Source organism: Corticium candelabrum, chromosome 13 (genome assembly GCF_963422355.1).
Source record: "Corticium candelabrum chromosome 13, ooCorCand1.1, whole genome shotgun sequence".
Lineage (NCBI taxonomy): Eukaryota > Metazoa > Porifera > Homoscleromorpha > Homosclerophorida > Plakinidae > Corticium > Corticium candelabrum.
In genome coordinates, this window is record NC_085097.1 from 2,547,385 (window position 1) to 2,562,186 (window position 14,802).

The following is a 14,802-nucleotide window of genomic DNA, read 5'->3' on the forward strand; positions in this document are numbered from 1 at the left end:
TAGAACTCGTATCAGCATGCATATCTTTCCAACACTCACAGTACTTGCCGAAAAGCACTTAGCAGTATACCACCATCTGCTGCTGTGACAAACTGTTTAGTATATCCAAGAATGGAGAAATCCCGAAAGGGCTCGCATTGTCTGCACTGAAGAACCGTTTGAAAGTGAAGAGGAGATGGGGTGAGGCAAAAAATAAAGCCGCGAAACAATGAAGTTTTAGTATATACGAGATATAAACAGCTGTGTGTTTCAGCAAAAACCTACACTTACAGAAGCTTTCAGCTAATGATGTGAAAGTGGCAATGACTATAAGTGTTGTGTAAATACGCTTTGTTTTGGAAAGATTTTCAAATTATTTGACAATACAATATGTTTTTTGCCACAAATCTGTCTGTCTTTCTACAGTTACTCATAGTAACGAAAGTTAACTTCAGCATCAATAGCATTGCATGCTGCTGACACTACCCTCCGTGTATCAATAGACTAAAACAAGACACAACTTAGCGCAATATGCGTTGGCATCAAGGTCAAAGTTAGACTCGTATCCTGACGTAGCGTGACCAGGGCCTCTAACAATTAGATACCGCTCGCTCCATTTGTTCTTTGGCGACGCTTGTAATCAGAGTCTTATGCAACTTTGAGACTGCATCTATAGCTGGCGCAGCCCGGCCTGTACATAGGAGTATTTACTTCGCAATCCCGCCTATTCCTCGTGCATGCATTCCAAGCAAGACAAGTGTTGCTGGCGCTGTTCATACGCAGCGGAGACGTCCCGCATTACGGCGAGCCCCGTACCACTTTTGAAGAATGTCAAATGATGCAAATGCCGTTGGGCCAATCCGCCGTACCACTTTGTGAGTGCTCCACCGCCTCTGGCTGTTGTACGGTCACTCACGGCAGCAAGAGTAGTACTGCATGAGTAGTCCGCATGAGCGTTGGTGCTGTTTGAGTGCCTAATTGGCGACTTGCATTTACAACATTGAACGTTGTTCTTAAGTTTTAGATGAATAGAAAACTACAATGGACAGAAGAAATGGAGCAGGTATAAAGCCTGGTTCACAAAATGTACCGTTTACTTCAGGAGTGAATGAGTACCTCATTTCAAGATGGTTGCAGGACATGCAAACGAAGGTGTGTTTTTAACCATTTCGTGTACCCGGACTGGACTACAGTACAGTTTGTACCAGACAATCCTAGACCGTGTTTTTATGCTAGATTGATTGGGCCAAGTTCATTCAGGGGCGCGCGATTTTCCGCAGATTTCTACTAGCAGTAGCGTGTCCTCAGTGGCATGCCAATCACATTTTGGAGCTTGCCTTCTACAATAAGATTTTGCCGCCTAACTGAAGGGCAACTATATTGTGAAACAGAGCTATCAATGTGCAATTCAAATCTACCCGAAGGGCACGAACAGTAGTTAAAGGTAACTTCATTTGACATCTTCAGTAATTTTATAGAATTACATAATTTTATAAGTGAAGCATTTTCTATAATACTGAACAACACAAATGCAGCACACATGTACAGCTGACAGAGTGAATTTGGCAGAGTACTATTCAGCTGATTGCGTAAAAGTTTGGTTCTACTGACGTTACAAAATGTAGACTACCCCTATGGTAGATCTACACTATACAAAATAGTCAGGAAGATGAGGTTTAGGTACAAAGACTTAACAAGAAGACTGCACTGTATGAGCAATACAAAATCATCGATGCACGTCATGAGTACATCAGGAAAATCCTGACTTTCCGTTCTGAGGGCAAGCCAATAGTCTACCTCGACAAGACCTGGCTCAATGCACATCATACTCGTGCGTATTGCTCAAACAACTACAGTGTGTTTCAAAAGTAACATACCAGTATATTATTGAAATACATTATGACAATAATTGTATATCTAAAGCGAATAATGCTTACATTTATTGCCCAAAATATATCTTTATAATAACAAAAACAGTTTTCATTTCAAATGTGGTGGATTGTCACTTTATGACGTCATAATAGTACGCCATGGCAACATATTCTAAAGAAGTTCAGAATATTTTCAAAGAAAACTTTGGAGAGGAACGACTTCCTGATCGACATTGTGTTGTTGCATTAATGAAGAAATTCGAGCAAGCTGGAAGCGTGCAGGATCGACCTCGTAGTGGCCGTCCTTCAGTTATAAATAACGAAGCACTACGAGATGTCACGAAGAAACTTGATAGGAGCCCGCATAAATCTCTGAGACCGTCTTTCACAGGAAGTTGGTATGTCGTTAACGTCAACCTACAGAGCAGTTAAGAAGCAGAAGTTCTTCCCTTACAAAGTTAGTGCCGTCCATGAACTCAAGGCACAAGACACCGAAAAGCGAGTAAGCTTCTGTCGTTGATTTCAACAATTCATCGACATGAATGGAGAAAATATCTTGAATGATACATTCTTTACTGATGAGGCATGGTTTCATTTATCTGGCTATACCAACAGGCAGAATTCGAGATCATGGGCAACTGAAAATCCCCATGAAATATTCGAGAAGCCGCTTCATGACCAAAAGATCGGTGTCTCGTGTGCAGTATCCAGGAGCCGTATCATTGGGCCAATCTTCTTCGACAGCACCGTTAACTCTGATCGGTATATTAAGAACATTTTTGTTCCGTTTTCTGAACAACTTACAGCATCAGAAAAGCAAAGAACATGGTTCCAACAAGATGGCGCCAATGCTCATACTGCACGAGCTACGATGACAGCCGTCCGCAAGGTATTCGGTGAACGCGTCATTTCACGAGATTTATGGCCACCACGCTCACCAGACCTGACGCCACCGGATTTTTACCTTTGGGGAAAATTGAAAGATCTTGTTTATGCTGACAACCCTCGTTCAATCAATGATCTTAAACATAATATCAGACAAATCATTGCCGATATCAGATGTGAGGAACTGCACCGAGTCTTCAGCAGCCTGCGTCGGAGAGTCGAACTCTGTCTCCAAGTGGATGGCTCACATTTCCAGCAACTGTTATGATTAGTTAATGTAGCAAATATTTCTAATTACAAATATTTTTAATTATAAATACTTTCGGTATGTTACTTTTAAAACACCCTGTAAAATAGAGAGTAGAGATCATCAGCGGACTCATGTAACGTAAGTGAAGATAAGAAGACATATATTAGAGACTGTGCAGATCTATTAACCGACAAGAAGACTTATGAGTATTTGTAGTCCTGTTGGTGTTGTTTGTTGGTCGCTGCATTTTGTCAAGAATTCAATGTGGTGGTTCGTTTTTGTTAGAATAATTTTCTTTTGGTGTAATTTGCGTTGTGTGGTGTTAGTCTATTATGGCAATGAAGGCCTACGTGTGCCTTCCGGAAAATGTGGTAGATCTATCATACTTCACGCAGGATGGAAATAGGAATGGATTGCAAATGCAGAGTTGGTCTTTAGAGACAAAACTAGAACAGGAGACTACCACCAAGAGAAGAATACAAACCACTTCATGGAGTGGTATGAGAGGAAGCTCATCGCCAACTGTCCTCCACGCTCTGTCATCGTCCTTGACAATGCCGAATACCACAACTGTGGTAGAAAAATCCGTACAATGATGGACTATTTAGAGAATCGCAACATCTAATACGACAAAACGCTCAAAGCAGAAATCTTAATTCATGCTTATCTAAGCACGTAACCCACAGAGCACGGACATGACAGACGTTCTCGCGTCCGAGAAGGGCCACCAAGTTCTTCGACTTTCAGTTGGCCATTGCAAACTAAATCCCATCGAAAACGTATGAGCACAACTTAAGCCTATGCTGCAGCGCACAATGGCAGCAACTGAGAGATTGGCCAAGGAAGGAATCCAAAACGTGACGGCTGAGAAATGGAAGAAGTGCGTTGACTATGTAATTAGCAACGTAGAGTACCATTATACAACCTGTGATATCATTGTATAGAACAAGCGGAAGAGAGTCTAGTGATAGAAGTAAGGAACGATGACTCCTCCAGCTCTGAAAGCAAGGAGATCTTTGTTTCTGACTCTGAAGACGTCACTGACAACTTCTTGGCTGTCTCACGCTTCCCTAGAAATGCAATTCAGATAATGAAGTTTCCCATTTAGCTAGAATTGGATGGGTCATGTCAGAATGGGGTGGAGTCTACGTATGTAATCCTCCGAAAGCTGCTCGTTCTAACGTATCTGAGTGTCATTCTTATTGTTTGAGAATACACCAATGTCTCCGCCTCCAAACGTCCGTTCGAGAGGTACCAGTTCAACGTTAAGTGCCAGAGCCTCAAGATCTGGGAATTCTCTAATACAGCCTCTATCGTTGGAATGGACTTAAGTTAACCCTCCCGCGGTGGACCACAACTCCAGTTGTATGACGCCCACCACGTGAAGACTACCGTGAGCATCTGCGCACGACTAACGAAGAAAGGCCAAAACAGGTCCTTATACACCCCAACCGTTAGGAAAGATGTGGCCTGATCCCTTTGTTCTAATGGTCCAATCAGAGACGCGTTGTTGCTATGCAGAATAGACCAGTCGAAAACCGGTATGACTAGTCGCCATTTTGTCTCGAGCATGTCTCCTAGAAGGTCTTGCCGCGATAACACTGACGCGAGGCTCCTGGAACTGACTTGGTCAGTGCAGGCGACATCTGATGATGATGTCCCAAGGCCATCTACCGCCGTCCGAGGTGAAACATTCAAATGCGACAGGTTTTTGCGTGCGAACAAACAGTGTTGTGTTAAAGGTTCTTCGACCCGTCGCCGTCGGCCTAGGAACGACGACGAAGAGTTTTTGGTGGACGAGAGGGATGACACCGAGATGGATGATACCGAGATGGATACTATCGAGGGAGACGAGGAGTCAGAGGAAACCACCACCCGTTCAACTTCCGGTGTCGCTGCTGCTACCGGAAGTCGCGGAAGACGGAGGAGTCGCACGTCTGGTGCCGGTAGCGGCAAAGGACAACGCGCGGAGCAGCGACGTCAACTAGACGCACAGTCAGCGAGAGCTGTGGAACTTGATGCCGAGAACGGTTGGCGTACCATCCACCAGCCAACGTGCGTCTGGGAGTTCGAGATCAGCAGTCTGGACCCACAAAACAGTTCAGGAGCGATAAAGGGGCTTTGCCGTAAGGTTTCATGCGGTGATGGAATTCTAATTATGTGACTGGAATGTTGATAATTTTTTTAGTTTTTTTCATTGTTTTTCACGGAGGGTGTGTGGGAGCTGTTGGTTAGAAGCACTAATTTGTATGCGCTAAACTATCTGGATGAACCAACTGAGGAAGACCTTGCCCGACCATGGACAGACGTCACCGTCCCTGAGCTGAAGGCCTTTTTTGGTTGCCTTATATACACATGGGCATACAGGATCTACCTCGTCTTGAAATGTACTGGTCCAAGAAAGATTTTTATTTACAATCTAACTTGGCAAGTGTCTTCACTGTGGTCAGGTAGGTCAAGTGTTCACATTTCTTGATTTCAAAAGATATTTACAGAGTGTTATTACCCAGATTCGAGCAAATCTTACGATTTCTGCACGTTTCTGACCCCTACACTGAGATTCAACCCGGTCAGGAAAGGTACGACAAGTTTGGCAAGGTTATACCTCTTATTGATGCCTTGAAGAAATCGTTTCAGGCAAAGTATTCCTTGCCCCGGGACATTGCCGTTGACGAGGCGATGATTCCCTTCAAGGGTCGAATCTCGTTCCGTCAGGTTTGCATAGAAAGTAAAATTTTGTGTGAACATAAGCGTAGGAACCGTGGGGGCACTGGGAGCACGTGCCCCACAACCGAGCCAGGCTGTCACGCCGACGTGTCGTGTGCGCATGTGCACGTTACACGTGAAGGTATGTCTGACAACGGCATTGGACCTGGACGCGAGATCGAGGAGCGCACACCGCCTCCACCACCTAAAAGACGGAATCAGAGTATTCTGAACTTCTTTCCTGCCTCGTCCAACTCCGATACAGCGGTGAGTAGAAGCTCATCAGGTAGCGCAGTTGATGCTGGAGCTAGCGTCTTCTCTGACCTTGATCAGGGATTTACATCAAGTACATTTTTCTGAACCTTTCTCGTGTTATCTAAGACGTTTACCCTTTATAATTGTCGATAGGTACTGCCTGCTCTTCTGCGTGTTGTCAAGAGACTATGTCACCGTTCCAACCCAAAGACCCAGCTGTTATAAACAACACCAAAAGGAAGCAAGGCAAGAAATACAGAGCATTTTCTCCCACTTGGTATACGAGCTATCCTTGGCTGACTTTGTGCACAACCAGGAGCAAAGTCTACTGCACATATTGCAGATATTGTAGTAGGAAAGGGTTGCTAGGTCTGGCCACTAAAGGAGAAGATAACTTTATTGACACAGGGTTTGACAATTGGAAAAAGGCTCATGAAAGATTCTCTGTACATGCTCAATCTGGTCATCATAAAGAAGCTGTTTTTAAAGCTGAGCAACTAAAGCATGACAGTGTGGATGCACTCTTGTGCAGACAAGCTATGGTTGATCAAAAACTTCACCGGCAAATGCTGCTGACTCAGTTATCAACATTGAGGTACTTGCTTCGACAAGGAATGGCTGTTAGGGGTCACCATGAGGAAGAAGGTAACTTGGCTCAGCTTTTGCTCCTGAGAAGTAATGAGATCCCTCAACTAAAGGTTTGGCTCAAGAAGAAGAAGTAGTGTTCCCCTGAAATTCAAAACGAACGGATTTCTCTTATGGGATTGTGTGTTTTGAGAGGTCTTTTGTCTGAAATTAGAAATGCACGGTACTATTCCATTATTGCTGACGAGGCAACAGATGTTGGTCACAAGGAACAACTTGTGGTTTGTATCAGGTGGGTGGATGATAATTTTGATATCCACGAGGACACAATTCAGCTTATCAATGTTCCAAAAACTGACGCACAGACTTTGACTACTTGTATCAAGGATTGTTTGTTGAGATGCTGTCTGCCCATGTCTCAATGCCGCAGTCAGGCATACGATGGTGCAGGTAATATGAGTGGATATTTAAATGGTGTGGCGGCTAAAATTCAAAATGATGTACCATCAGCACTCTACGTGCACTGTCTGGCCCATTGCACTAATTTATGTTTACAAACAATAGGTCGTCAGTGTCAACCTGTAAGAGATGCATTGGATCTGGCCAGGAGTGTTGCTGATCTTATTAGATACTCCCCCAAAAGATCGTCACTATTTCAAGCTCTGCAGGCTCAACTACCTCCAGGCTCTGACCGTTCACCTTCGTTAAAACCTTTGTGTCCTACAAGGTGGACTGTGCGCACCTCAGCACTGCATTCGATTTTGAACAATTATTGTGTGCTGTGTGAAACATTACAGAAGGTTAATGCTGAATGCCACGATGAGTATGGGCGTACTGCTGGTGGGTACCTTGCTCAAATGGAAGAGTTTAGTACGTATCTCGGTCTCAAAATGTCTCATTTAATCTTTGGTGCTGGTGAGCAGCTATCCATATCATTGCAGGGGAAAGACACAACTTTGCAGGAGGCTACGACAGCGGCAGATTTAGCAGTATGTCATCTTGAACGGCTGAGGACTGATGAGAAGTTTCATTCGTTTTATGAGGATGTAGTCAAATGCTCAAAGAATCTCACAGCACCACCTTGCCTCCCAAGATACAGGCGTCCACAACAAAGACTGGATGAGGCAGGTTTAACTAGCCATGAATGTTCTTCCCCTGAATGTTATTTCAAGCAGCAGTATTTTGAAGTGTTAGATTTGCTGGTTAATGAACTCAAACGACGGTTCCAGCAGAAGAGAGGTATGCCTGTGGCAGCTACTATTGAGAAGCTACTATTAGATGCAGTAAATGGTACGTACACCATGGATGGTACTGCTTTACCAGAAGAACTACAACTCTACAAAGATGACCTTGATTTATCTCGACTGAAATACCAGCTATCAATGCTTCCAGATGTTGTCCAAGTCAGAAATCGAAAGCTTGAAAACAATCCACCAATTACAGAAGTGACAAATGTAAGAACAATATGTTCTATCATGGCTGATATTTCTCTCTGTAAGGAGATGCTTTCAGAAGTTGTTCACTTGATTAAACTTTTCTACATTATTCCTGTCACCACCTCTACTGCTGAGAGAACATTTTCAGCACTTAGGAGATTGAAGACATATCTGAGAACCACAATGAGTCAGGAAAGACTAAATCATGCAATGTCTCTCTATGTGCACAAGGACAGAACGGATAACATAGATCTAGATCAAATTGCAAATTCCTTTATAACTGTTAATGAGAGGAGAAGAAACTTTTTTGGTCATGTTTAGTTATTTGTCAACATTATGACTCTTGATATCTGTCAACACTATGACTCTTGATATCTGTATGAGTGCCCATGCGCCGCTGATATACAAAGTGCACGGATTCAATAATTGTGCCCCCCCCCCCCCAATAGTAATCACTTTCCTACGCCTATGCTCGGTGCAAACTCGTACACGAAGTTCGAAAAGCTTTATCCGAGGATGGCCTGGATTCCTCGAGCTTCAACGATCACAGCTACAGAATTGCAAAATTCTTCTCTATGGGCTGGAATTCGGGTCTTTCGACCGTATTATCTTTCAGCACAGATCTTTGGACGCACGAGCAAACTCGGGTTCTGAACTTCGCGCTTCGGCCAGAACATGGGAAATCAATGTCGCTGGTTGGACAATCTACAGAGAAAGTAGAAGTCAAACGATGTTTAAACGGAGTTGACTCCACCCCGGAGTCTGGCATGCACGCGCATACAAATGGCGTAGTAATACCACGTAATCAGGCGATCGACAGCAGTTCGAGCCTCGTCAGTGCGGAGAACAGTTCATCCCATCGCAGCCCTCCCAGGAGTTGTATTCTGCTCTATTCTCCGTTGTCTTGGCAACACGAAAAAACAGAGCTTCGGAATCCGGGTCTTTTGACCGTATTTCCTTCAGCGGGAATTTATGGGCGTATGCGCAAACACGGGTTCTGACCTTCGCGCTTCGGCAAGACCATCCCAATGGCAGGTCGGTGGGAATCAATGTGGCTAGTTGGACAATCTACAGCGAAGATAAAGCCGTGGTACTTCTGACGGCAGACATTGGCTCAAACACATTCACGGTGGATCTCGCATCAGCAGATTTCCAACAATGTCAGTACTTGCCAAAAGTATTCAGCAATTTGTACGTCTCCTCCTGTGACATACTGCTTAGTATATCTGGGAATGTACTAACCCCTAAAAAGTCATTTTCAGTTTGCAAGTGAAGAGGAGTCACAGTGAGGTAAAAATGCAACCGCGAGACAATGAAGTTTTCAGTATATACGTGCACGATACAAACAGCTGGGAGTTTCAGCAAACACCTACACTTATAGAAAACTTTCAGCTAATGATGTGAAGGTGGCAATCACTATAAGTGTTGTGTAAAATTTGTTTTAAAAGATATTCAACATATACGACAAGATACTGTGTGTTCCTTGCCACCAATCTGTCTGTTTTCTACACTTACTCATAGTAACAAAAGTTAACTTCAGCAATAATTGTATTGTACGCTAATAACACTACCTTCCATGTGTCTTCGACGAACATGCGACTACACCCTTACACAACTTTGCAAAATATGTGTTGGCATCAAGGTCCCAAGTTGAAACTAAACAAAACAAAACGTGTTAGACTTAGTTTGTGGTCTAATCGGACAGAATGTCCGCTAAGAATCACCTGGTCATACGAAAGCGCAACGATATTGAGCATTAACTTTATTGAGAATAACACATGGTATCAACAAACAGTCAACAATAACTGAGGCGCACTAATGAGGCAATCTACTAAGTGGCTAAAGCAAATCATTTATGATAGTACGAACTACCTTGTTTACAAAGCTGTTCCGCTTGTTAACATAAAAAGTTGAGGTATGGCCAACTATTCGACAGATTACAAAAGGCGAAAACCGTTTACTATATGACAAAAACTGTTTAAATTTTGGCGCCGATTTTCTTCATTCGGCGAGAAAAGAGGTTATCAGGTGAAGTTGTTGCGTGCTCTTAGCGCCCCACATCGGAACACATGCGAGATAATAACGTTGAAATCTGCGATTGAAGATATGCTGGAAGAATCCATGCTATTAAGACTGAGTTTGGTGGAGGCGGAAATGAACGCGTCCATATGTAGGCGCTAGCACGCAACCTGTTAGATGATGTACTTAGTAAGTCGGTATAGACGATTTCTAGCGCCTATGGAAGTAAAAAAGCGTCCAATCGACAGCGGTATATTGAAGGTCATGCAAAGAATGGCGAATCTATATCACAGAATGAGATACGTGTAGTAGAAGAGCCTAGAATTCTCCTGTTGCAGGTCACTACTTTTTGAAGTATCTTTCGCAAGATAAAAAATGTGACTGGACGAGAATTATAAAGTTATCATAGCCAAATGTAGGGATCAGGGTAGAAAACCAAACGATTAACACATTCATGGTCACACGGGCACAGGAGAACTAAATAAACAAGATGTACTACTTATTGTCGACTAGAATCTAGCGTACGTACTTTCTTCTTTACTTTATTTAATTAAAGATACCTGTGGTATGTACAAATATCAGTATAGGACTTCTCGACTATCCGGAGCTTCATCCCGAGGTCCAATTTGTCCTAATCCAGCCTGCAACAATCCCGAGTCGTGCTCTCAAGTAGATCCCGAAATCGATCCGATGCTAAAATCCCTGCAATTCCCCGAGCCCATCCCGACAGAAATTTCTCGGGCCGATGTCGGATTTGCGTCGGATCCGCGCTCACTATGCGCGGGATCACGGGCGGTACAGTAATGAAATCCGAACCGAATCTCAGGTAAACCAGCGCTTATTTTTCTCATGGCAAAGGCACGTGGTGTCGGACAGATTGTCGTAAAATCGATTAGAAGAAAACTCAAACAAACAGGAGTTCTATCAACTCCAGACAAGAGAAAACGTAGAAGGGCTAGCAGAATTTAGCCTGACAACTTTGATCAAGAGGCTATCAGAAGGACAGTTCACAGCTTACTCGAACAAAGAACTACCTACCATAGAAAGATTTCTTGTCAAATTTCGAGCAACGGGTACCTACCATGGAAAACCCACTTTGTACGTGTACAAGGTAATGAAACAATTGGGGTTTCGTTTATAAAACATTTGACAACAGGTATCTCAGTTAGTCACATTTTCGGTTGTTCATCACTCCTTTACGGCATCGAGACAACATACGCTCAACGATCGCTACAAGCTGGTCATACGTCGACTTGGACTTTCGAAGACACCGGAAGTATCTCTCCGCGTCGTTCAGTCTCCTCTCCTGAAGAAGACTACAAAGCTGCCAGTGAGATCTCCATTTTCTTTAGTATGTAACTAACATGCACAAAATCGCCTGTGATGTGTCCTGATTTCTGTATTACGACGACGACGCCTGAACAACAATAACAAAAGTAACACCTCTTCATCCATCATGCGAGCAGTGCATTCACACACGCTGTCCGTATACGAATAGTTAACTTCCAGAATGAAGTTGCGAACAATATCTAAATAGAATCAGACGCTCAAAGCCAACACAACTCGCTGCTACATGTGAACACATCAGCGTTGATGCTGAGAGTGGGACATGCAGCTGAGCGTCAGCGTCAATAAGAATGTAGCTCTATGTGCAACTTCCAAGCGCGGACATTGACTCAAAACCTCTGTCACGGTAGAACTCGTATCAGCATATCTTTCCAACACTCTCAGTACTTGCCGAAAAGTACTTAGCAATATGTACCAACATCTCCTCCTATGACAAAATTTTTAGTATATCCGGGAATGCAGTAATCCTGAGAGGGCTCGCATTTTTTGGACAGAACAAGTGTTTGAAAGTGAAGAGGAGACACGGTGAAGTACAAAATGAAGCAGCGGGACAATAAAGTTTTAGTATATACACGATACAAACAGATGGGTGTTTCAACAAACACCTACACTTATAAAAAAACTTTCAGCTAATGATGTGAAGGTGGCAATGACTATAAGTGTTGTGTGAATAAGCTCTGTTTTGGAAGATTTTCAACTTATTTGACAAGAGAATATGTTTTTCTTGCCACCAATCTGTCTGTCTTCTACACTTACTCATAGTAACAAAAGTTAACTTCAGCATCAATAGCATTGTATGCTGATGACACTACCCACCATGTATCAATGGACTACAACAAGACACAACTTAGCGCAATATGCGTTGGCATCAGGGTCAAAGTTGAATTAATGCAGCAATCTAGTGAGTGACCAAAACTAATAATTTATAGTGGGTATGAACTACATTGTTTACAAGCACATACGCTTGTTGATATAAAAATTAGAGATGTGGCGCCGCAAGCAGGTACTTTTTCGTTGTGACAACGCAACTGTTGTCTCGGCGCTCGCTAAATCTTTGAGCAAGGACTGACCTGCAATGCATTTCTTCGCATTCTGCAATTTGTAGCGGCGCGTTATTTGTTTTCACAGATCTCCGCTCACATCCCGGGTAAAATCAATGTGGCAGCCGATAGGCAGCCTCGCAATAACCTGCCCGTAGTTTGCTCGGTGTTTTCACAGCTCGGCGACCAACCAACGCTAACTTCTGCCAATTTCTGGAGCTGTTTCAATTGCCAAATCTGGATTGGAGGTAAAAACCTGGAGATGTCGTCTATGTAGTGTATTGTGGTAATTTGTGGGTAGAGTCAATTAGAGTATGGTATACATTGTACTTGTAGTGTCAATTTCAGTTAGCAATAACTGTTGTGTTTTTGGTGTACTCGAGTCCACGTGTACGCGTATTCCTCTCTGTCTAAAAAACATTATATTACGTTACATTACATTACATTACATTAAATTACAGTCTATGCCGTGTCAATTTGGCAAAATTAGGCAATGAGATGAGGCGATGAGATCATGCGATTAGACGATGAGATTAGGCGATGAGATCATGAATTTCGAAAGAAAACATCATGGAGAAGCTGTTCGCAGCCTGCCTGTGCATGAAGCAATTTTGAGCAGACGTTCGGAAATTGACCAATTCATACCAGGACTCGGACCTGAAATTTTCATCATGGCGAAGGAGCATGATAAAGAAATGTCGAACCAGTTTACTAACGAAGGTCAAGTGCCACTTGTTGGTAATGACGTATGAAAATACGTTACCTCAACATTTGAAGGATTATTTTCAACGGTACGTCTTAAAAGCAGGTATGTAACATGTTTTATAACTTAATCATTGACGCAACTGCATGATTACTTGGCCTTTTCAGTATATGTTAGCTGCATAAATATGCATCTACTATTTTACTCGGTTTTGTTGAAACAGATGAGAAACACCTTCGTTTGCTGTTGCAGTTTTTCAGTGGAGTATCAGCAGTCCCTCCGAAAGGATTTCAGATGCCGGATAGCATCACAGTTTCAAGTATCCGGTCACGCTACCCAAACTGTTCCACATGTGCAATGATATTAAACAGCTGAGAGTTTCAGCAAACATCTACGATTACAGAAAGCTTTCAGCTAATGATGTGAAGGTGGCAATGACTATAAGTGTTGCGTAAAATTTGTTTTAAAAAAAGATTTTCAACTTATACGACAGAATGTGTTTCTTGCCACCAATCTGTCTGTTTTCTACACTTACTCATAGTAACAAAAGTGAACTTCAGCAAAAATTGTATTGTACGCTGATGATACTACTTTCAATGTGTCTTCGACGAACATTCAACTACAACCTTACACAACTTTACAAATATGCTTTGGCATCAAGGTCCAAATGGAAATTAAACAAAACAAAACGTGTTGGACTTAGTTCGTGGTCTAATCGTCCGCTAAGAATCACCTGGTCATACAAAAGCACCACGATATTGAGCATTAACTTGTATTAAGACAACTACATGGTATCAACAGTCAACAATAACTAAGACGCAGTAATGCGGCAATCTGCTAAGTTGCTAAAGCAAACCATTTATGGATAGTATGTACTACATTGTTTACAAAGCTGTCCGCTTGTCAATATAAAAGTTGAGGTATGGCCAACTACTTGACAGATTACAAAAGGTGAAAACCTTTCAATTTTGGCGCCAATTTTCTTCTTTCGGCGGGAAAAGAGGTTATCAGGCAAGGTTGTTGCATGCTCTCAACGCCTCCTATCGGAACACATATGCGAGATAATGACATTGAAATCTGCGATTGAAGATATGCTGGAAGAATCCATGCTATTATGATTGAGTTTGGTGCAGGCGGAAATGAATGTGTCCGTATGTAGACGTTAGCACGCAACCTGTTAGATGTGGTACTTAGTAAGTCGGTACAGACGATTCCTAGTGCTTAAGGAAGTAAAGAAAAGCGTCCAATCGACAGTGCTAAATTGAAGGCCATACAAAGAATGACGAATCTATATCACAGAATGACATACATGTAGTAGAAGAGCCTAACATGAATTCTCCTGTTGCAGGTCACTGATTTTTGAAGAATCTTCCGCAAGATGAAAAATGTGACTGGATGAGAATTATAAAGTTATCGTAGACAAATGTAGAGACCAGAGTAGAAAACCAAACCATCAACACATTCATGGCCATACAGGCACTGAGAGAGAGAACTAAATAGACAAAGTGTACTACTCTATTGTTGACTGGAATCTAGCTTACGTACTTTCTTCTTTATTAAATTAAAGATACCTGTGGTATGTACAAATATATCAGAATAGCACATCTCGTCTATCCGGAGCTTCATCCCGAGGTCAAATTTGTCCTAGTACAGCCGTGACAATCCGAGTCGTGCTCTCAAGTAGATCCCGATATCGGTCCGATGCTAAAATCTCTGCAATTCCCCA

At 42.7% G+C, this 14,802-nt stretch overlaps 1 protein-coding gene across 1 annotated transcript; it reads left to right on the top strand.

Moving 5' to 3' along the window:
- The first annotated feature begins 6,704 nt into the window (after positions 1-6,704).
- On the top strand, positions 6,705-8,288 carry LOC134188487 (zinc finger MYM-type protein 1-like). Its single transcript, XM_062656651.1, has one exon. The coding sequence runs from the start codon at positions 6,705-6,707 to the stop codon at positions 8,286-8,288; it is 1,584 nt and encodes a 527-aa protein (XP_062512635.1).
- The last annotated feature ends 6,514 nt before the right edge of the window (positions 8,289-14,802 follow it).